Source organism: Eptesicus fuscus, chromosome 22 (genome assembly GCF_027574615.1).
Source record: "Eptesicus fuscus isolate TK198812 chromosome 22, DD_ASM_mEF_20220401, whole genome shotgun sequence".
NCBI lineage: Eukaryota > Metazoa > Chordata > Mammalia > Chiroptera > Vespertilionidae > Eptesicus > Eptesicus fuscus.
Window position 1 is genome coordinate 1,590,601 of NC_072494.1, and position 21,759 is coordinate 1,612,359.

The window sequence follows — 21,759 nt, forward strand, 5'->3', positions numbered from 1 at the left end:
CACCAGCCGTGAGCCCGGCTTCTGGCTGAGTGGTGCTCCCCCTGTGTGAGTGCACTGACCACCAGGGAGCAGGTCCTGTGTTGAGCATCTGTCCCCTGGTGGTCAGTGCACGTCATAGTGACCAGTAGTTCCACTGTTTGGTTGATTTGCATATTAGCCTTTTATTATATAGGATGTGCACATATGGGCCCATATATGATTACTACTCATTAAATCACAAAAGAATGCCTGTTACTATATGCAACAACGTGAGTGAATATTAGTAAACATTATAGGAAGCAAAAGGAGCCAGACAGAAAAGAGTACATATTGTATGATTCCTTTTCTATAAAGGCAAAGAACATAATTTTTAATATAGAAACCTAAACAATAGTTGCCTGTAGGTATTGGGGATAACAGAAAGGAAGTACGGGGGATTTTCTGTGGTGATGGGCATATTCTATATCAACTAAAAAAGTTGTAAAACAAATTCAAAATACATTGGAAATAGGCTACCTCTGGGAACTGTCAGCTACTCAAAGTTTTGTCTTGCTGGACTGTAAAATAGGTGAAGGGTTAAAAGGGGATCCTTGTAGGCAGTGGTCTAGATACAGGATTTGATTTGTTACAAAGTTCTAAGCAGCTTGGACTTTACCTGATTTACATTTTAGAAAAGATTTTTGTTCCATTTGTTATTTTGTAGGGGTAGAGGGGCCTTACTGCTATACTATACATAGGGAAGACACTTAAAAACTACACTAATCTAGAGATTTTAGGGTCTCAGAATGTGGAGGAAACAATGTGTAAAGAAATCAGAACATCTGAGTTATTGGGAAGTACACTGGTTTGGGAGAGATTCATATTAATGTTAGAATCACTGGGTCAGTGGGTGATATAGCCCCATTAACAAAGGGATGAAGTGGAAAAGGATTTGTTTTGGTTGAAAAGAAGAATCTGTTACTGTACTCCTTTTTTAAATTATGCCGAGGAATGATAACGAACCTTATAAAGCAGCGGTCGCCAAGAGGTTGGCAACTGCTGTTATAAAGAATGAATCCAGTCTCTGTCATGGAGTGAAATCCCTGAAGCCTAGTTTTAACGTGAGGAAACTACATGCAAATCTTACCTTAAGTTCAGGAAACATTAACTTAGTTTACCTTTATGCACAGAGGAAACACTGAGCTTTAAGATTTTTTTTCTAATATAGAAAGATGAGCATCTGTGTGTGTTCCAACAGGCCCAGCTTTGAATCCTGTTGCTTATTATAAGAGCTTAAGAAACCTTTAAAAGCTGGTGGTTATGCCTGCCTAGAAAAACACCCCGCTGATGAGGTGTCTCGGCAGGACGGCCACAGGCCTGACTCCAGGGGACTGTCAGGGTTAGCAGATGAGAGCAGGGTGTCATTACATCTCCGCTTTACCAGGGGCTTCTCCTGACACGTCACTATGGACTCTGTGTCCAGCGTGTCTGTCTCCACGGCCTTGCTCTGTCAGAAGCTTTTCTACTGATGCCCTTATGTCGGAGAATAAAACATTTTAGAAGTGAGAAAAGTTAATGTTCACTTTAACTCACTATATATTGACTGATTTTGTAATATACTAGTTTTTTCAGAATAAAAGGGAGATGTTTCAAAATACAGCTAGCTGCTGCTAGTCCTGGGATGGGGCCTTCTTGAGAGGCATTTGTAACTGTTTGGTGGGTGGGCAGAGGCTTGACAGTTGTCACATTGCTCCCTCGAGTCGTTTCTTCCGGCTGTGGAGGTGGGCTGTCCCTTCAGTTGGGGAGACCTATTTCTGCCAGTGCTGCATGGTGTTATTTCCTAATAGCAGGGTTTACTACCATTAAAAGTGTGACGTGTTTTCGCTTCTCGGCCTTTTGGCTAAGATCAAGTGTAGTAAAAGTGTGACGTTTTGCCTTATTCTGAAACTGAAATCATCTCAAATTCTAGTACATTACTCAGAACTCTGAGATTTTAATTTTTATATGCAGACAGTTTTGATGTCATTTCATTTTATATGTGTTATAAAGTGTTCCCGCACATTGTGTCCCAGTTTGAATGTTTGTGGGGGGTTCTAGCCAACGTCCTCTTCCATGGAGAGGCCCCGAGAGCCTGCCTTCCTCTCACTGAGCCTTCTGTGTTCTCCGCCTCGTGCAGAGGCACAGAGACAGCTCGGCTGTGCAAGTTACAGCAGACGTTACAGTCACCCTGGTACAGTGTGTGCTAGCTGTTGGAGGTAACGGAAGAGCCAGCAGAGTAACGGAGTACCGTCTATCTGTTAGACCCCTTCGTTTCCGGTTAACTCTTGAGGATGTCTGCTTTCCCGTACAGGGATGTAGAGCGTGAGCATTCATTTTTCTTCGCGCAGTGATGAGGTAGTCAAGTCCATGAATGATTTACAGCATATAGATGTTGAGAGCGATAAGATATTTAGGGAGACGAGGTGGTAATATTGAATTAGCAGAGGCTCCGGGGGTAAGCACCATATGGACTGACTACATAATTATTTTTACAGCATTGCTTTCTTTGATCCCACTTTGGAATATGATATTTCCCAAACTGAACAATTTATAATTTTCGGTGAAATTATAATCCTAATATTTGCAAACTCAAATTTTTACATTTTTAAAAATTTCTGTTAGTCTGTAATATAATTAAGTTGCAAGATAATTATGTTCTTTCGCCATTGGACAATCTGTTTATGAACTTACATTATCACTTACTATTTTTTACATCCACTGTTTAGAAACATTTACCCAGTGGCGATCTTGGTTAATTGGTAGATAGGATTTTCTTTGTTTCTTTGAAACCCCAGTTTTTGAATTTTTAGGAATTATTCCAGTATACTCCGCTGTGTTTTTAGGTTCTTTTATAAACATTGCTTTGTGTTTTTAAATGCAGATAAGGAAAATTAGTATGAAGACTATTTGCTTATGTCTTTCAGCCAATGGTAATGACAGTAAAAAGTTTAAAGGAGAAGATAAAATGGATGGGGCTCCTTCTCGTGTTCTTCATATCCGAAAACTGCCCGGGGAGGTGACGGAAACCGAGGTCATTGCTCTAGGCTTACCTTTTGGGAAGGTGACCAACATCCTAATGCTGAAAGGGAAAAACCAGGTGCGCCTCTTTCAGAACCTACAGCTGTAGCCCCAGGCAGCAGGGCGCTCGCTGTCTCCTGGTCACGGAGGGCGGAGGGCAGAGGGCGGAGGGAAGTGTGGCTCTTCCTGGTGGTGGTGCTCAGGGAGCTGAGGCCGGGGCCCGAGGAGCACCTGGCGTGCCTCAGGCTCGGATGGAGCATTCCTCGCGGTGAGGCTGTGGCCGCACAGACGGAGGGCTCTCCTGCGGCTGCCCTTGGTAATCCTGGCAGGAAGGGGCACTGTCGCATCTTGGCTTTAAGCTTATTCCCGGAAGTACTGACGACAGCTTAGAAGAACACAGTCATTAATCCTGGATTCTTCATTGAGTAGACGTGTCCGTCACAGAGGGTCCGGGTCTATTAAAAATCGTTTTGTTTTTACCCTTAAGTGTTAATGCTACTAATAATCTGACGTTTAATTTTTTTCTTTTGTCTCAAATCATACTGCTTTAAAAATGACTTTGAGATCTCTTTTATTCTTTGGGTTAGGAGTGGTAAAATTCTGATGCTAGAAAAAACTTAGATTTATTTTTCTCTAGTTTTTATTTTATTTTATTATTTTATTTTATTTTATATTGTTTATCCTCACCTGAGATTTTTCCACTGATTTTTAGGGAGAGTGGAAGAGAGAAGGAAAGACAGAGAAACACATCAATTGGTTGCCTCCTGCACGCACCCAGACCAGGGCCTGGGCTGGGGAGGAGTCTGCAACCAAGATATGTGCACTTGACTGGAATTGAACCCAGAACCCTTTGGTCCGCAGGCCGACGCTCTGTCCACTGAGCCAAACCGGATAGGGCTTCTCTAGCTTTTATTGGGGACGTACATCTGTGAAGTGTGGAAACGGGTGGAAGACGAAGTACTGTGGACGCAGGTTTTGTGTGCCTCGCCTTCAGGAAAGGGCTTCCGCTGCTGCTTGTTAGAGCGAGCGTCTTAGTCACTGGGAAGGTTACATTGTAGACACTGATTTTTCTAATTCGCTGAATAGATTAGGCACATAGTAAAGCTTATTTGAATTTAATTCATAGCAGGAAATATTTTTGCATTTAAATTTTTAGGCATTTTTGGAACTAGCAACAGAGGAAGCTGCTATTACTATGGTGAATTACTATTCTGCTGTGACACCTCATCTTCGAAACCAACCGATTTACATCCAGTACTCCAATCACAAGGAACTGAAAACAGATAACACACTAAACCAAGTGAGTGTGTGTAGGCACATAAATGAAATGGCCTGCAACAGAGTAAGAATCTCATGTTAACAGAAAATACAGTTTTTAACCATTCTGAAGCTGTGTCTATGGGCATCTTGTTATTTTTAAGACATTTTCTTACAGTATGTTCCTAAGTGTTAAATATTAAGTATATTTACAAAAAAAGTATGTTGATCTCTTCATATTTTAAATTAGTACGGTGTAAATTAAATAGTATTTTTTCAATGTTTTTAAGGACCTGGTCAAAATATTCTTGTTGCAAGTTAAAATTTTATATAGAAACTGTTTATGCGGCAGGACTATTAGCATAAGCTATTTACACAACTCTCCTGCTTGGATTTTACCAGTTAAATTCCTTTGGTGGTTTGACTTTTTATAAGTTGTATTTCAGTTAGTCTCTTTAGCTAACACATTTATAGGTTAACTTAATCAGCTTTTAAAAGCTATATATGATCCTTGGTTATGTGGTATTTCAGTGAAATGAACATTTCTCTCCCTCAGCTTTATTGAGGTATACTTGACATATAACAATGTGATTTGACATGTATATATTGCGCAGTGATTACCACCATAGTGTAGCTAACATCTCAAAAAAAAAAAGAAAAGGAACACTCTACGAATGTGTATGTCCTCTTTGCAAAGCAGCCATGCTAATCTCTCTTCTGATTTTAGTATGTGACCCTCCAAAACTAGCACAGACACTCTTGTCTGTTCTCTTAGTGTTTTCTTTTGTGTCCTCCTTTCCCTTCATCACTGTTCCCTTCTGTATTCCTACTCATCTGCCAATACAGCTTTTTAAACGGTGAAGCAATGTAGAGTACTTGTCATTGTTACACTTAACAATTATTTCCTTTATAATGATTTTTTTGACCCCAGATAAGGTGGAAAGAAATTATCTTATCAGTGAATCTGTCATAATAGGAATAGCATAGTAGTTGTAGTAAAGGTAGTCATTTTGGAGCATTTAACATATGACTTAGTTGACAGATTTCCAAAAAATTCTGTACTTCAATTCTGTACATACTAGAGGCCCGATGCACAAAGACTCATGCAAGAATGGGCCTTCCTTCCCCTGGCTGCCGGCACCGCCTTCACTCCGGCCAGAGCTGCCTTTCCGCCTTCCCATGCTGCCCAGAGGCCCGGAGCGGCTAGGGGGGTGCGCAGAATGCCTGCATCGTCGCCATGGCGATGATGTAAGCATCCTGCCCTGCCCCGCCCCAGCTGCTCAGCATCTAGATATACAAATTAACCCGCTATCTTTGTTGGGTTAATTTGCGTACTCACTCCTGATTGGCTGGTGGGTGTCAGCGAAGGCACAGTCAATTTGCATCTTTTATTAGTGTAGATATATTTTTCACATTTTAAAATCTCAGAAATCAAGATGTTTGTTACAGTATTCAGTGTCATGGTTTATTAGCAATGTCATATTAGTCAAACATAAAATAATAGTGTATTAAATACCATAACATTATATGGGAAATGTCTTTCGTATTTTATCTTGACGTGTTCCTGAAAATCTAATGGTTATAAACTAAAGTGTACAACAACTTTCTAAAAACTTTGATGTCAGATGTTACACTAGTATGAAAAAAGACTTAAATTGTATTGTGAATATTCTTATTTTAAGATTGTATTAGAAATAAGACTGTGGGAAATCTTTTGGATAATAGAGTAATCCTTTTTGAAGTTTGCCATTTGCCTTTTTTATAGAGGGTGAATATTGTTAAGATTGAAATTTTATTGTTCTCTAAAACTTGCATCTTAATGTTCTTTCGGGAGTAAATTACATTGCCTATCTTGGCTTGTTCAGCATTGATCCCAATGCTAGATGATTATTTTCAAGTAAATGCTAGAATATTTGAATTAAAACAATGCCTGGCGCAAAAGGATACTTTGAGTGTTAAATTTTATTTGTGTGTGTTTAGGGAAGAAATGAGCTACGAGTGTAACATGTAGCAGAATGTAAGTGCAAACACTGCGTGTGTTTCCAAAGTCTGGTCTTTGCATTTCAGCGTGCCCAAGCTGTTCTCCAGGCCGTGACAGCCGTGCAGACAGCAAACACGCCCCTCAGTGGCACCACCGTGAGCGAGAGCGCAGTGACCCCCGCCCAGAGCCCGGTGCTCAGAATCATCATTGACAACATGTACTACCCCGTGACCCTGGATGTTCTTCACCAGGTACGTGTGTCTGCATGTGCATGTCAGCCGATGGATGGGAGAAGTAATAAGAGTAGATAACGTTTTCCTCTCCATGTTTTACCAGATATTTACTAAGTTTGGTGCTGTATTGAAGATAATCACATTTACAAAAAATAACCAGTTTCAAGCTCTCCTCCAATATGGCGATCCAGTAAATGCTCAACAAGCAAAACTGGTAAGTGTGGAGCAGTTTTTGAGATGTGATCTTTTTCCTAGGCGGATCCACGCTTGCACGTGTAGCCGTGTGAATGCCGGTGCAGCTCAGGTGCATGTGGCATTACGGGTGGTGCAGACTGGCGTCCGTGGGGGATGGAGGGTCCCGCGCTGCTGTGCTCTCTGCTGCGTTCCTAGAACTAGCACTTGTCCCCCGCCACAGCTCCCCACACCTGGTGCCACAGCCTCCGCCTCTCAGCCGTCCGCGTGCATCCCAGCGTGCACAGTGCGTTCCAAACTTGGGCACTTAGTTGCTGTGCTTCCGTGCGAGGAGCCAGAGCTCGGGAAGAGACTCAGGCCTCCCTCTCACGTGCAGCGATACTCTTCCAGATGGGTGCGGGGTGAAAGCCTCTCCTGAGCACTGGGATCCAGTAGCAGGCAGTGTCCCTTCCCGTTTGGGGGAGAACGCAGTGCTCTGTGAGCAGCTTTGGGGCCGGCAGCCCTGCACTCTGGGCTTGCTTGGTTGGAACTGGGAACACTGCTCGTAATGCAGCGTTTAGCTTCTAAGAGAATAACGACTGGGAGAAAGCAGGTGAGGGTGGAGGGTGGTGAGGGAGGGTCGGGGCAGGGCACTGCGGCCGTCGCCCAAGTCTCTGCCGGGGCTGCCGTGCTGCAGGCCAGTCCTGAATCAGAACCTTGGCTCCCCGTGGGGAGCTGCAGGAGCAAAGGCACGCTCTGCTCCGGGCTTGGTCCTCCTGCGCAGCAGAGCGCTGCCCTGACATGGACATGACACTGGCCGGCAGCCCATGCTAGGTGCCTGCCCACGCAGACGTGATTGGAATCCGTGTGCGTGTGCGTGTGCGTGTGTGGTCCCTTTCAGTTTCACCGGTATTGTTTTGAATTGGGTGAACTTGTGTTGACTTACTTTTTAGTTTTAAGCTTGGTAAACATATTCACATAAACTTAATCTGGTATGTCAAGGGAAGGGGCGTCCTTTTTCAGAGGGGGAGTCGCTGAGGGAATTACAACCCTGTGCACTGAAGCAGTCATCGAGGTCTCCATACCGGGACACTCCTGGCTGTTCCTTCCGTAGTCAGCCACATGCAGCAGAATAGTCAGACCGAGGCAGTTAAAACTCCCCACGCCCCGCAGGTGGGAAAGTGCGGGCTCACTATGAACGTATTACAGTTCTACGCCAGCGCCAGCCCTGACCTGTCGGGAGAACTGGTTTCCTTCCCGTGAGTTAGAAGCGCTCAGCGCAGCCCTCAGTTCTGAGCTGTTCGCACAGGGAGGGGCTGCTCTCACGAAGAGCGACGGTCACTCCCTGTCCCAGGCTGGTGTCCAGCGGGACTGGCCTGGGACTGACGAGGTGCAGGACAAGCACAGTGAGCGCAGCACGTGGTCCCGGGCCACCCGTCCCTGTGCCCTCCTCCAGGTGCATGCCTGTCAGCGTTAGGTCACCGGCTCGAGGGAGAGCAGGCCTCCAGCTCTGCAGCCGGGCTCCTCCCAAGGCCCTCGGGCACGTGTGGGATCTGCTCCGTCCCAGGCGGCTCTGATGCAGCTGCACGCCTCACGGGAGGGAACGGCTTTGCCCGTTTCATGGGACTTGCCAGATGCGCCTCGGTGATAGTGACCTGCAGGGCGCCCTTCGGGGCGGCAGAAACCGAAGCCCATAAAGCCTCCGCAGGCCCGGCGGGAAGTGTGGGCGTCACCGTCACCGTGTCGTGCCGGCCATTCGGGCACTGCGGTGGCAGGACTGTGTGGGACCCTTGTTAATTTTTGCAGATTTTTAAAATGAGAAGTATTTGTGCATGTGCTTAACGGGTTGTAGTGCAGATTCAAGCAGCACTTCCTCTCTCCAGAAGATAGTCCTTGTGAAAGCTGGTTCCTGTTCAGCTGGGCAGCCAGGAAAGAAGGAAGGACGAGGTCTGATCCCTCCCTGGTCGCTCTTGTGTGCAGGCTGTCAGTGTTGTTCTGTTGTCAGTCACGCCTTCTGCTAATTGTCACTCCTTAACACGCTTATGTACTTTATTCACTTTTACAGGCTCTAGATGGTCAGAATATTTATAACGCTTGCTGTACTCTAAGGATTGATTTTTCCAAACTTGTGAATTTGAATGTAAAATACAACAATGATAAAAGCAGGGATTACACTCGACCTGACCTCCCGTCTGGGGATGGACAGCCTGCACTGGACCCTGCTATCGCCGCAGCGTTCGCCAAGGAGACATCCCTCTTAGGTATGATTTCTGTTGTCTGTACCATTGACCCCATTTGCCAGTGGGAAAGGGCCTGTTCAACTCCAGTAAGTACAGTGAGACCCCCTCCCCCATTTGGAATTTAACAAATTGTGTTATATTTTACTTTTCTTGGGCAAGAAGCCATATGAATACTGTTGAGAAAAAATTTAGTGTTCTTCATAAGGTATATCAAAATTATATCAGTTCTGTGTCGTCACACCCTCCTCACCTCTCCCCAAATTGGAGAAGAAAAGCTCTAGTGGAGAAAGTGCTGAGTTCTTCATAAATATTGACACTTCCGAGTGGGTGTCGTGCTGCCAGAGTGAAGTCTAGTCCAGTAGGTCCAGGCCCCTTGTGCATATGGGGGGGGGGGGGGGACGCTAATCTGATTGTTTTCATTTCGCGCAGCATAGAAGCAGTGAGATGTTAACAGACAGATATGGAACGGGAGGAAGGCGTATTATACTCTTCTTTAAAAAATTTACACTGGAAAGAATTTTCTATAAAATTTGTTTTGGTATTTATTTGATTTCACCTTGTTTGACAATGGATAGGACCCACCTAACAGAAACAGTGCAAAAATTTGCAGCTGATAGAGTTGGAGTCAAGGTGAAGAAAAAATAAGGAAAATGTAATTTTGTAAGTAAAATGAATGAAGTCATCACTTAAGGTGAAATCTTAGTTTCCTTTTACTTGATGTGCCTGGGACATTCTTGATTTCTGACATTTGTAAAGTTGTCTTTAGAATTTCTATCCATATGGAACCAAGATTTTATGAGTCTCAAAGAAGCTCTTACAGTTAAGTTTATGTCCATCAATTAAAAAAAGGAAAAAGTATTATAATGAAATAATTCTCGAAAATAGATATTTATTTACTGTGGATATGTAACATTGCACTAGGCTTCTGTGAAAATGTGAGTGATACATCTTGAATAGAGGCACCCTAAAGCAGGAGAAGCAACTGACATTGGAAATGAATTCTGGTGACTTCAGACAAAACAGACCCTTGGTTCTAATTTTCTGCTACCTCTCGCACCAGCCATCTGCTCATTCTGAGGATAATGGATGCTTTGTTTTGATAACATTGTTTTTTGAAAAGCTGTTACTTTATGGATCTAGTTTAAGCCTTTATTCCCTCAAATCAGCTTATAAATTAACACTATTTCAGGTGTACCATTCTGTAAAGGTAAAGCTGAGAGAACCAATGAGTGACACATCCCTTTGTTGATAATTATTACTATAGATTCTTAAAGGCTTTATCAATAGAAGTTGTATTATTACGTTTATTGAGTATCTTGTAGGCCCTAGGCATTTTGTTAGGGACGTGGCAGGCACACAATTTGGCCCTAAAGGTATCAAACAAAGAAGATGACATCAAGATCTTACATGTAATTTCTGAGAAGCTTAAAAGATTCGCATGCAACTCATTAAAGAAAGTGTCACAGTCAAACACCAAGAAACCTCAGCTGATGCCACATACCCACGTGCTGGGGCCTTTGCCCGGGTTTGTATTTGGTTAGACGTCCCGGTTTTTTTCTAGGGAACTCATCGCTGTTTTCCCTGCAATCTCAAGCGTCCTACATTTTTGCATTGAAAGCATAGGAGTAAAGCCGCTCAGTTCCTGATAAATTGTTTGGTGTGTTCCAGCTCGGGGGTGAATACATTAACATATTTTTGTTTATCCTCTGCCTGAGGAGAACAGGGAAAGCGTTCTGTGGTGAACAAGTGTGAATTCGCCTTCCTTGACTCTGCGACTCCATCATGTACCTGTTCTAATGGCTTTGCATCTCCTTATGTGTAACTGGGCTTTTCTCCCCCAAAGTTCCCTAAAATAGTTTTGTGAGTAGGTGAGTTAAAAGTTTTAAAAATCAAATAATGCAGCCTTTAGTAATTTGGATAATTTATAAGAGAGAACCACTGTTATAGTTTTACTGAAAACACAAACTTTTGTACAAAGTTGAAACCATTTTATTTGCAGTTTTGTGTATAAGTGTCATTAAGAAGATTTTTAAATGATAATTTTAATAGCTGCATTGTGTGATAGTGGGCAACTTCGTTGGACATACTTCCATACGTTTTATTACTGTAAGTGGCATATGACAGGCACCTGTACATAATTGGTTCTCAGACTATTTCTTTAGGCTGGATTTCTAGAATTAGAATTACTAGATCAAGGAAAATGTTCAGGGCTTCAGATTCTTACTGCAAATGTCTTTAGAAGGCGCTGTTATTTACACTAGCACGGGCGGTACGCGAGTCCGGCCATTCTTCCCCGGCAGCATCGAGTGCTCTTTTTCTACTTTGTAGGGTCTTCATTTGATAGGAGTATGTCAGATTGTTTTATTGTTTTATGGCCTAGTTTAGGATTCCCCAAGTATGAGAGGAAGAGGGTTAAAGACTTGAAATTGAAACTTGAAGGAGTGCACATGTAAATCATGGGTAAAATAAAGCACCAAGGATCGAGGGTGGAATAAATAGGATTAAAATGAGAAGTGCCTGTTCAGGTCAGTAGTTACCGTAAGGATGGTCACAGGGTATGTGTATCAGATGATAACGGTGGAGGATACGCTAGGAGGAGAAAGCACCTCCCCTGAGGCAGGCAGGGTGCTGAGGACAGGAGGACAGCAGCCCCGGGCAGTGTCTGCAGTGAGGACATGCACAGTCACTAACCCCAGCAGGGACTCCACACCCAGACGGCCGAGTCCAAGATCTGGCCCAGCCGCCACACTTGGACGGGGTGCCAGCGTCCCTGGTGCGGGTTCCGTGTGCTAGAGCCTTTGATGAACTTGGCAGTGCCTGGCATACAGAGAGTGCTCAGTTCATGTTGGCTGTGTTTAAGGCTGGCTTCAGTTCTAGAATTCACTGTAGTGACTAGATCAAGAGGACAGTGGAAACGTTTGGGGTCTGGAAAATGGAGATACTGGTTATAACCATCCTGAGAACTGGCGGGATTGTTATTAAGCTGCGGAAATTCAGGGGCAGAGCTGGAGTCAGAAATGAAATCATTGGCCTTACAATCCATGTTCTTTTCGCCATTCTGTGTGTGTCTGAAGAAAGGGAGAAGGGGGGCAGGTGGAAGAAGAGGACTTTTGAAATGGATTGAAGAATTTAGGGGTTTCTGATCCTTGCTGAACATAATGAGATTGTAGGAGACGGGACTTCAGTCTAGTGTATTTTTTAGGGAACTCTTGGGAACAGACTAGGAAATCCACGACTGTTGGCTAACAAAATGTGGAATTGGTGCGTGCATGCGATGGTTGCTCTTACTACTTTCCAAACTCCGATGAAAGCATAGCCAGAATAGAAGCCTGATCTAGCCTCGCCTGCACTGCAAAGTGTGAGCGGGTGGTGGGAGGAAGCTAGAGCAGCGGGGCTTCACGGTCAAGCCCCGCCGGGAGAGCAGGCAGGTGAAGGTGGCTCTGGTTGTGTGGCACGGGGTGGAGGAGCGGGTGGAGGGGTCTGGAGGTGGGTGTTAGGAGGATTGGGAAGTTGAAAGAATGAATGGCTGAGGCAGGGAGAGGGGAAGAAGACAAGGGTGGAGCAAGAGAACTTCTCACTGGGGGCCAAGTGCACACAGGCGTAGCTGAGTGCGAGGAGGTGGAGGGTATGCGAGTAGACAGTCCTGCGTCAAGAATGTACTAGAACCCTGGCTGGTGTGGCTCAGTGGGTAGAGATCGGCCTGTGGACTGAAGGGTCCTGGGTTCAATTCCTGTCAGGGGTACATGCCCAGGTTGTAGGCTTGATCCCCAGTGGGGGCTTGCAGGAGGCAGCCAATCAGTGATTCTCATCATTGATGTTTCTATCTCTCTCCCTCTCTTCCTCTCTGAAATCAATAAAAATATGTTTAAAAAGAATGTACTAGAAAATGCTAAGGATTAGGAGCTTTTTGAGACTTTTTTTCATCCTCACCCAATGATATTTTCCCATTGATTTTTTTTTTAGAGTGGAAGGGAGGGGGAGAGACAGAGCGATACATCGATGTGAGAGCGACACATCGAGTGGTTACCTCCCACATGCACCCTTGACCAGGGCCAGGGATCAAGCCTGCAACTGAAGTATGTGCCCTTGACTAGAACCGAACCCTGGACCCTTCAGTTCATTGGCTGATGCTCTATCCACTGAGCCAAGCTGGCCAGGGTGGGATTTTTTAATTAAAACGATTTTTTAAGTTGATTTTAGAAAGAGAAGAACATGGATTGGTTGCCTCCCTCACGGGCCCAGACTGGGGATCGAACCCGACACCTTTTAGTGCACGGGACGACACTCCAACCAACCAAGGCACACCTGCCAGGGCAAGGTTGTTTTTAATTTTGGTAACTAGTTCTTCAGGTAAGTTTCCTTAGTAGATTCGGAGAGTTATCACTTAGAATTGAAAATGAAACCAGAAATTAAACTGATCTTAATTTTTATTATGGAAAAGAGCCAGTCAAGTGGCTTTGATGGATTTTTTTTAAAAAAGATTTATATCGTTAAAAGGGAATTTGAGAGTTGATATTGCATTTCTTCTGAGAGTGTGAGAGAGAGGAGAGAGAAGGCACCTGGACCCCATGGACACCAAGGAACTTAACAGAAGTGTCAGTGACTCTGCTAAAAGCCAGTTGAGGCAGGGAGACAGGAGTGACTTGCCAGTGTCGTTTGCACCACTGGGAGTTGTGCTGGTGCCAGCTCCGGGTGGGTGCCACGTGCGTCGGCCACAGCTGTGGAAATCTGGGGGACGGTGCTGAAGGGGGAGGGTCCCTGCTCAGCGCAGTGGCTGTGAGGCGTTCGGGATGGATCTTTATAGACGACACGGGCATCAAGTGAAGAGAGCTGCCCGCTGAACGGTACACGGCAACTCCCTGTCCGTGGCCTGAGGACTGCGGTGCGTTAAACGTGAGCGGTTAGAGATGCAGTGGCATCCCCGGTTAGGACCCCCGGGCGGGTCCACGGAGGCACCGGAGAGCACTGAGCGCGAGGAAAGGCTGGCGCAGAGGCTCCCTTTCAGACGCAGGTCCTCCAGCACTCCCCTCTGAGTTAACCTGGGCGCCTGGGTGCCAAGATGGGCTCTGGCTTAGTGATTGTAGGTCAGTGTGATGGACACATGAGCTCGTTATTCTAGTCTCTCTGCTTTGGTACATCAGAAATTTTCCAAGACAAAAAGTAAAATCTAAAAAAATGTGGAGAAATACGAAAAAACCAGGGATCCCAAACCATGGTGTGGGCAAGAGGTTGTAAAATAAGCTCAGCCAAAGCAAAACTGTAGAGCGGGAGGGCAAGAAGCAACCGCTGGAAGGGGACATTTTCACGTCAAACACTAGAGGCTAAGAAATTGTGAATCTTACAGAACCTTCAGACTGACAGTGGAAGGTCATAGTAGTTTCCAGAGTAAACAGATAAAACTTTGGCTAAAGGACAAAGGTATCTGAAACCAAAGGTGCCAGCACGTCCCTGTGGCCCAGACAACCGGGCTGGAAGGAAAGAAGAGCTACAGCGCAGCTGTGGGACCAGTGCTGAGGGCCAGGTCTGCCCAGGTATGTCTGACCCCGTGTAGCCTGGGCTTTTAGTCCTGGAAGGAGGACAAGGCCTCACGTTCCCGTCTTCCTGGTCACTGGCCTCTGGAAGGGGATAGGAGATGCTGAGGTAGACGGCAGTTCTCCAGAGAAATGACTCAAGTATCTTGAGGAGGAAAGCGCAGCAGAGACTGGGAAGGAGAGGAGCAGAGGTGAAGGTCGGGAGCGCGGACAGGCCGTGGGACGCGGTCGGTGCTCGTTCCTCCCCGGAGCACTGTGGTGGAGGAACTTGGGTTCGTGGTACCTACTTGAGTGGAATTAAGGCCAACAGATTTTGGTAAGACTTTCTTCAGGCCCTTTGAGTCCATTAAACACTATTCAGGGTGATTTGTTCAGGCAGCGATTTTCAACCCTTTTCATCTCGTGGCATGCATGAATTACTAAAATTCTGTGGCACTCCAAAAAATTATTTTTTGCCAACATGATGAAAAAAGTAGGTGTAATGTTGGTTCTTCCACACCCGATGGCTGCCGTATGGCTGTGGGCATTGGTGGTGGTGGACACTCCAGGACGTGGTCCGTGTGCCTGCTCGGCAGGGGCTGCATGTTAAACCCGTTCCCAGCCCCCCGGTGAAAATCGCTGTCCATAGAGCGGACCCCGGGGTATGAGCTGTGGTGACTGTTTGGTTGCAGGCGTGAGTTCATGAAGACCACCCCACTGTGGAAAGGGAGTCCCCGTGTTGAAGGTGGTTTTTCGATGTGGCTTCTCTGTAAGCCAGGGGCGGGCACGTCTTGACTGTCTTCCACCCGTCATGCTCCCTTCGCGTTTCCATGGGAAACGGACCGTCTCAGTGGTCGGCAAACTGCAGCTCGTGAGTCGCTGTTTGCCGCTCTGTTGACGAATGAGTTTGCCGACCACTGCCTTAGGAAAAACACTTAAACCTTTTAATAACGTACTAATGTCCTTAACCTGAGTCAAAACTTCTGGGTGAGGGTAATGCCTTACGCAGTGGTCAGCAAACTGTCAGCAGAGCGGCAAACCGGCTCGCGAGACGCAGTTTGCCGACCACTGGTCTAACTTAACATAGCCCGTCCTTTCATTCTCATGGTGGATGATTTCCCTGAAACCAGCTGTCTTTCTGTAAGACTCCCTCTCAGCAAGCGCTTTGTCTCAGTGTCACACAAATTACCTTTCAGGAACCATGGAGTGCAGCCTGAACCCCTGCAGCCTTGGTGCTTAAGTTGGTGTTTGTAAACGACTTGTGTGTGTTTCGTAAAATCCGCTTTATTTTAAAATTAGGGCTTCCTGTTGCAGCTGTTCCAGGAGCTCTGAGTCCTCTGGCCATTCCAAACGCCGCGGCAGCTGCGGCTGCGGCCGCGGCGGGCCGCGTGGGGATGCCCGGAGTCTCCGCGGGCGGCAACACGGTCCTGCTGGTTAGCAATCTGAACGAGGAGGTTAGTGGTCGGCCTGTCCTGTCCTCCCTCCCTCCATCCCATCTGTGAAGTTTCCATGTGGATTTCATTTGGCACTTGCCTTTCTGTTATGTACATTCATTAGTCAAAGTATTTTTGTATGTTTCTACTTCTGAATAAAACCTATGTACTTAAGTAATACTTTATTTCCTTAGATAGTCATATCTCTTTAAATATATATTTTTAACCTAACTACCTATTTTTCCTAAGAAAAATATGGTGAAGTACAGTAGTTTGGCTTTTTATCTTTTTGTTGTTCTCAAAGGCAAATGTAATCCAGTTTGCAGATTTAACTGTAAAAATTTTTGCTCTTTGCCTTGTCTAATTATTTGCTTGTTCATTTCATGCTTATGTGTCATTGTATTTTTTAAATCTTCTTTGATGTGAACGACTCTAATCCGTGTTTCTTTAAAGGTTCTTCCAAAGATCTTGCCGAGGCACTCTCCCCGCCTTTTAGTAATTTTTCTTTGCAGTTATTAGTCACTGTCTCCTACAAATATTTTCAGTGTTATCGCCCCCGTTAAATAGTTCACCGCTGAGTTATTTTTTAGTTGTACATTTATGTCTGGTATGTTTTATTTTGATTGCTATGAAAGCTGGTATGAAATGTGGGAGGCTCAGTGTATCAGTTTATGGTGTCTAATTTGAACATTTGTTTCATTTTTAATTGGCCTCTGTCAATACGAACATTGAGCTTATTTTATCATTGGTACTATTGTCATTCGCAGTTCTGCATGTGAAAAGGTTTGAATCAGAGTGCCTTTGTTTTTCTTTTAAAAATTCTGCCTGCATTTCATAACCAGCCATGCTTATGCGGTTACAGTTCAGATTTTACCCCCTTGTGCATGCTCCTGCCCTGTGTTGAGATGAAATGCTGTAATTTACTCTTTGATGTAGAAGTACTTTACCCATATTTGTCTTGGATGACTACATTTTACTCAGTTTTTCTTGTACAGTACATAAACCAACCATTTTCTGACCAAATTCCTGCATTTCCTATGTACTGACCTATATTTTATTTTTTTTTTGTTCCCCAATTCCTTATTTTTTTCTTCTGCATTGCTGTTTCCCTTCCCCATTTCATCCTTCTCCCTGTGTGTTCACCTTCCCTCTCCTTGTCTTTCCAAACACCCATTCCCTCCCCTGTTTGATCCTTTATTTTCCTTGTCCTTGTCTTCATTCCCTGTCTCCATTCCCTCTGTTCATGCTTCTGGGCTTGAACAAATGTTCCTCGGACCAACTTGCCCCAATTAACCGCCTTGAACCATGATCCATGACCACCTCACCATTCTGCGGGAACCACCCTTCGTATGGATGATCTGTTCATCTCCGCTCTTCCTCGACTCTCCTCTCTCCTTGTCTTACGCTGCTTGCTCTTCTCTCCTTCTAAAGATGGTTACGCCCCAAAGTCTGTTTACCCTCTTCGGTATGTTATTGTTAGCACTATACTTTTATTATTGATTTGATTTTGGTTTCACCTTAATTCTTATTTGTAGCTAGCACTTTGGCTTAAAGTTGAATAGTAAATCTTTTGCTATTTTTCTTTGCTATTTAAAACTCTCCATAGACACAAAATTTGTTTTAATGCATGCTGATTTATTTTGCATGGTCTTTAATATCATTCACATAGCTTTGAGGGTTTATCAAAATTTGTTCTTTTCAAAATTCACTGTTCAAAATCTTGATCTTTCTTTATTCATTTGTGAGAATGATGAGTTTGAATGAGTGATCATGTTGATGTCTGAATGTTTCATTAATATGTCAGAAAGATAATCTTTAGCTGACTTGCACATAAAATTAATTCCCTTTTTGGATTACCTCTCTGTGGCTCCACAAAAGGTGTTTATGGAGACGTGCAGCGCGTGAAGATTTTGTACAACAAGAAAGACAGCGCTCTGATCCAGATGGCCGACGGGCACCAGTCACAACTGGGTAAGGCGAAGCTGGGAGCTGGTGATGGAAGTTAGCTGTTCATATAGTCTGGGATTCCAGTTAATGCCAGACTACTTGAATTCTAACGTCATTTAGAAGCCAATAGAGTCACGTGGAAAACGTATTTTAAGGATACTAGGTTCTTTCAAAATGAAAAACCTGTGCCAGACACACCATTAATCCCTTTTGGAATCTTAAAAAACAGACTTTAGTCAAGTGACACCTAGTTCTGCTTATGTAAGTCATCAGTGATTTTAATTGAATTGGCATCTCATTTGACTATTATCAGAATCAGATCACATACTTAGGTCTAACCACATCCTCACACTGTGATTGACTGAAGAGCATGTTCTTAGCTGAGAATTCTGTTAGTTGAGATTCAGGAATGATGGTGCCTCAGGCTGATTGCATCGTCACAGTTGTTATTTTGAAGTTTGCCATTTCTGAGGTGAGGACTAGTGTAGTTTTGCTGTTCCATCTGACGAGACTCACCAGCTAACCACGTAATATCCGGGCCTTTTGGCCTTTGGAGACAAGCACGCTTGAATTGCAGTGTTTCTTACCAGCGATGGTGGTAGCTCAGACAATGCATAGCCCTGTGTGCATCTGTCTTTCTACTTCTTGAAGTGCAGATCTCTGCCTTTGAGGAGAGAGCTTGGGCTCACAGCGTTCCCTTTGCCGCTGTGGCCGCTCTGCTCGGGCGGCTGGTCCTTGTGGGAGCGTTTCTTCCTCCTCGCGCGGGAGCTGCGAGTGGCAGAGCCTCGGTGAACGGGTGCCCGTGGTCCTTGTGGTTGGGCAGTACCTGGGGGGGGATTAAACCAAACCCTCCCGAATCGTTTCTGCTTTTGCTTTATGTCCGGACTATTGTCATGAGTGTAGTGTGCCTAGATTGGGGGTGGGGAGGAGAGGAACTTGGGGTTGGGGTGTGGAGAGGGCAGAGAGGTGTGCTCACTTCCTTTCCTGGGGCCACGGCTGATTGGTTGTCAGGGAAGGGGGGGTGGTAATCTGGGTTTTCATTCTGTGGAGGAAGCTTTTCTGCCAGATGCCTCGTCTGGGGCAAGTGGATTAAACGTGACACCAATGGTTACTAGACACTCAGGACTTCTTTTTAAATCCGGGAATTCAGATGTTAAGCTATTAAAATCATCTTTGCTCTGTACTTTGTTAAAACTTGGGCATTGTTTATTTTTTTGTAGCCATGAACCATCTTAATGGACAGAAAATGTACGGGAAGATTATCCGTGTCACTCTCTCCAAACATCAGACTGTCCAGCTACCTCGGGAGGGGCTCGATGATCAAGGTCTCACTAAAGATTTTGGCAATTCCCCACTGCATCGTTTTAAGAAACCTGGATCCAAAAATTTTCAGAACATTTTCCCTCCTTCTGCAACCCTTCACCTGTCCAACATCCCGTGAGTATCAACCATCAGCTGGAGCTGATGAGGGTGGGCCCCTGAGACAGGAGGCGTGAAGCCGGCGGCTAACCTCTCTCCTTCGTTCTGCTCCGATCCCCAGCCCGTCGGCCGCGGAGGAGGACCTGAGGACACTGTTCGCCAACACGGGGGGCACTGTGAAGGCCTTTAAGTTTTTTCAGTAAGCACCCTCTCTGTCTTCTGGTGGCGGGGGGCAGGAAGGTTCTCTTCAAGGAGGTGGTGTTCTCTTGTTTGTAGACGTGGTTTCTGGAATGGGCAGAGCTCAGGCGTGTACCTGAGCCTGCCTGGGGTGGCCCGTGTCTCACTTCCTCTCTTGTTTCAGAAGAGATCACAAGATGGCCCTCCTGCAGATGGCCACGGTGGAGGAGGCCATCCAGGCGCTCATCGACCTGCACAACTACAACCTGGGCGAGAGCCACCACCTGCGCGTGTCCTTCTCCAAGTCCACCATCTGAGGCGGGCGGCCGCGGTCCGTGCTGTGTGTGTCACACCGGGGACTGTTCAGAACGTGGGGACCAGAGTTTGTTTTTTTCCTTTTTTTTTTCTCATGCTGTTACCATTCCTTGGTTCTAAACGAAATGGCGTATGTAAAGGCAGAGTATTAACTGCTGATTCCATCTGTTAGGGAAGCCATTTTTATTGTCTGTTTAACATTTCTGTTTAATTTTCCTTTTCTTTTTCAACTTAGTTGACATACGTGCCTTAAAGGAAAACTAGTGTTGCTATTGTGCAATTGACTAGGCATTTACAAGGATTGCTTGTCTCGGGCACACTGTTACATGGGGTACACTATGTGTAGGCAGGGGTGTGTGAAAAGGTTAAGTTTTTGTTTCTCCTGCTTGGAACGTACTTTGAATTACTGGCTTGTCACATTTCTTTCTATTTAGTCAAATAAGATACAGGATATTGAAAGAACAAAGCATTTTTTAGTTTTATTACCTTAGGCTTTATTGCTTTAAAAAAACATTGGCCTTTTTGTATCTCACCATTCTGGTCTAGATTCTGTTAGGAATGTAGGCATTAGTTGAATTAACAAGACGCAGAGTATTAATTTCTGTAAGTTTGAGCCCTACGTGGAAAGCATTGTGGAACCTTAACCTTTTGTACACGCTCTTGTGGGACGCGTCATATAACTACTGTCAGCACCAAGTAACGTCTTGTTTGTGGCTGAATATTTTCGTAGATGTTTTTTGAAGTTGACATGACTTATGTGCATTTCAATACCTATTGCCATCCTTAGTGTGTGATGACGACTGGACATGGCTGTGGATTTCTGAGCATGGAGGCGGGTCTAGCTAGTGCAGGACGGGTGCATGTCTTTCCAGGAGGCAGAGTCGCTGCAAACCTTTGCAGGAAGAGGCATTTGTGGCAGTTTTCTAAAACTGACAGCCAGGCGGGACCAAAGTTTATGTGCCTTTAGTCTTAATTTACCTTGCATTGTAATATTCAGTTTTAATAAACCTTCAAAATATTTTGTATTTAGGAATAGATCTGACTTTAATAAAAACATGGCTCAGAATCTACAGGTCAAATTAATTTGAACAGTTCTTGTCGATCTGAATTGCTGATTCTGTTTAAATGACCAATACTTTTTTGAAATTGATGTACTTAGTTTCAAGATTCATAGATTCTGTTACCTATGTAGACAGAATGGTCATGTATATTTTCTATTAGTTGAGTTTTTACATCTTTAGAAATGTAAAATCCAGTCTAGTTTGGAAGCGGCACAATTAAAAATTACTTTTCTAACAAAGTCAGGAGGTCGATGGTGGTCTACTTTCCTTGTGTGTACTCTGCTCCCTCTGTAGCATGCTCAATAAACACTGCAGCTCTGCTCACCTCTGTCTCTCTCTGCTGCCTCTCCTGTCCCTGTGCTGTGCGCCCTGGCCCTGGCAGGGGGGAGGGGGGACAGGCACACCCACATGCTGTGAGCATGCACGGGGCGGGGGGCAGGGGGGGTTGTTTTTAATTTGAAAGACGGTGACTGCTTCCCAGGAGGACCCGGAATTAACGTTTCCCGCCCGTTACAATCTGCTGCTTAGGCAGATTGTAGCTCCTGCCGTGGCTTTCCCGGCTCCCGGGGGGGTGCGGCACCCTCTCCCCCACTGCCATGCTCTCTCGCGGTTTCACCTCTCGTCCTCTCTGTCTGCTCAGGCCTCCGGGTCCCGCACAGCCCTGCGCTGTGAGCGCGCGGTGTGGGGAGGGTCTTCTCACCAAGGGACACATTCACGTAGTTGAAGCTTAACAGTGATTTCTGATTTCACAACTCTCACTTTTTAAAGGATTCCGAGTAAGGTACTGCATATATCACTCCAAATACTTTAGGCCACATTTCCCAAACAGGTACACTGGTGTCCGATAGCTTCAGTCATACATGCTGCTTAGGTTGGTGTCTGATAACTCAGTGCAAATGTGTGTGTGGAGAGGAGTGAACAGGAAGTGGCCTCTGAGTGTGTCGGGCGGGGGCGGCGGGGGAGCGTGTGGAGAGGGCATATCCTCCTCCAGCCAGGACCT

At 45.2% G+C, this 21,759-nt stretch overlaps 1 protein-coding gene and 1 pseudogene across 7 annotated transcripts in view; both read left to right on the plus strand.

Moving 5' to 3' along the window:
* The window catches only part of PTBP2 (polypyrimidine tract binding protein 2), a 36,041-nt gene extending 14,958 nt beyond the window's left edge, over positions 1–21,083 (plus strand). For 2 of the 7 annotated variants that reach the window (XM_008147077.3, XM_054711506.1), the window contains exons 4-14: positions 2,922–3,094; positions 4,172–4,315; positions 6,340–6,504; positions 6,590–6,700; positions 8,723–8,918; positions 15,707–15,861; positions 17,272–17,305; positions 17,719–17,811; positions 19,008–19,224; positions 19,328–19,405; positions 19,568–21,083. In XM_008147077.3, coding sequence (XP_008145299.1) covers positions 2,922–3,094; positions 4,172–4,315; positions 6,340–6,504; positions 6,590–6,700; positions 8,723–8,918; positions 15,707–15,861; positions 17,272–17,305; positions 17,719–17,811; positions 19,008–19,224; positions 19,328–19,405; positions 19,568–19,700 — 1,499 coding nt within the window. In that variant the 3' untranslated portion in view covers positions 19,701–21,083. Of the gene's footprint in view, positions 1–2,296; positions 2,320–2,921; positions 3,095–4,171; positions 4,316–6,339; positions 6,505–6,589; positions 6,701–8,722; positions 8,919–15,706; positions 15,862–17,271; positions 17,306–17,718; positions 17,812–19,007; positions 19,225–19,327; positions 19,406–19,567 lie in introns of those variants that run through there. The other 5 variants (XM_054711505.1, XM_008147078.3, XM_008147080.3 and 2 more) reach the window with 5 other exon arrangements.
* Positions 1,839–2,016, plus strand: LOC114233652 (U2 spliceosomal RNA; annotated as a pseudogene).
* Positions 21,084–21,759: the final 676 nt, after the last annotated feature.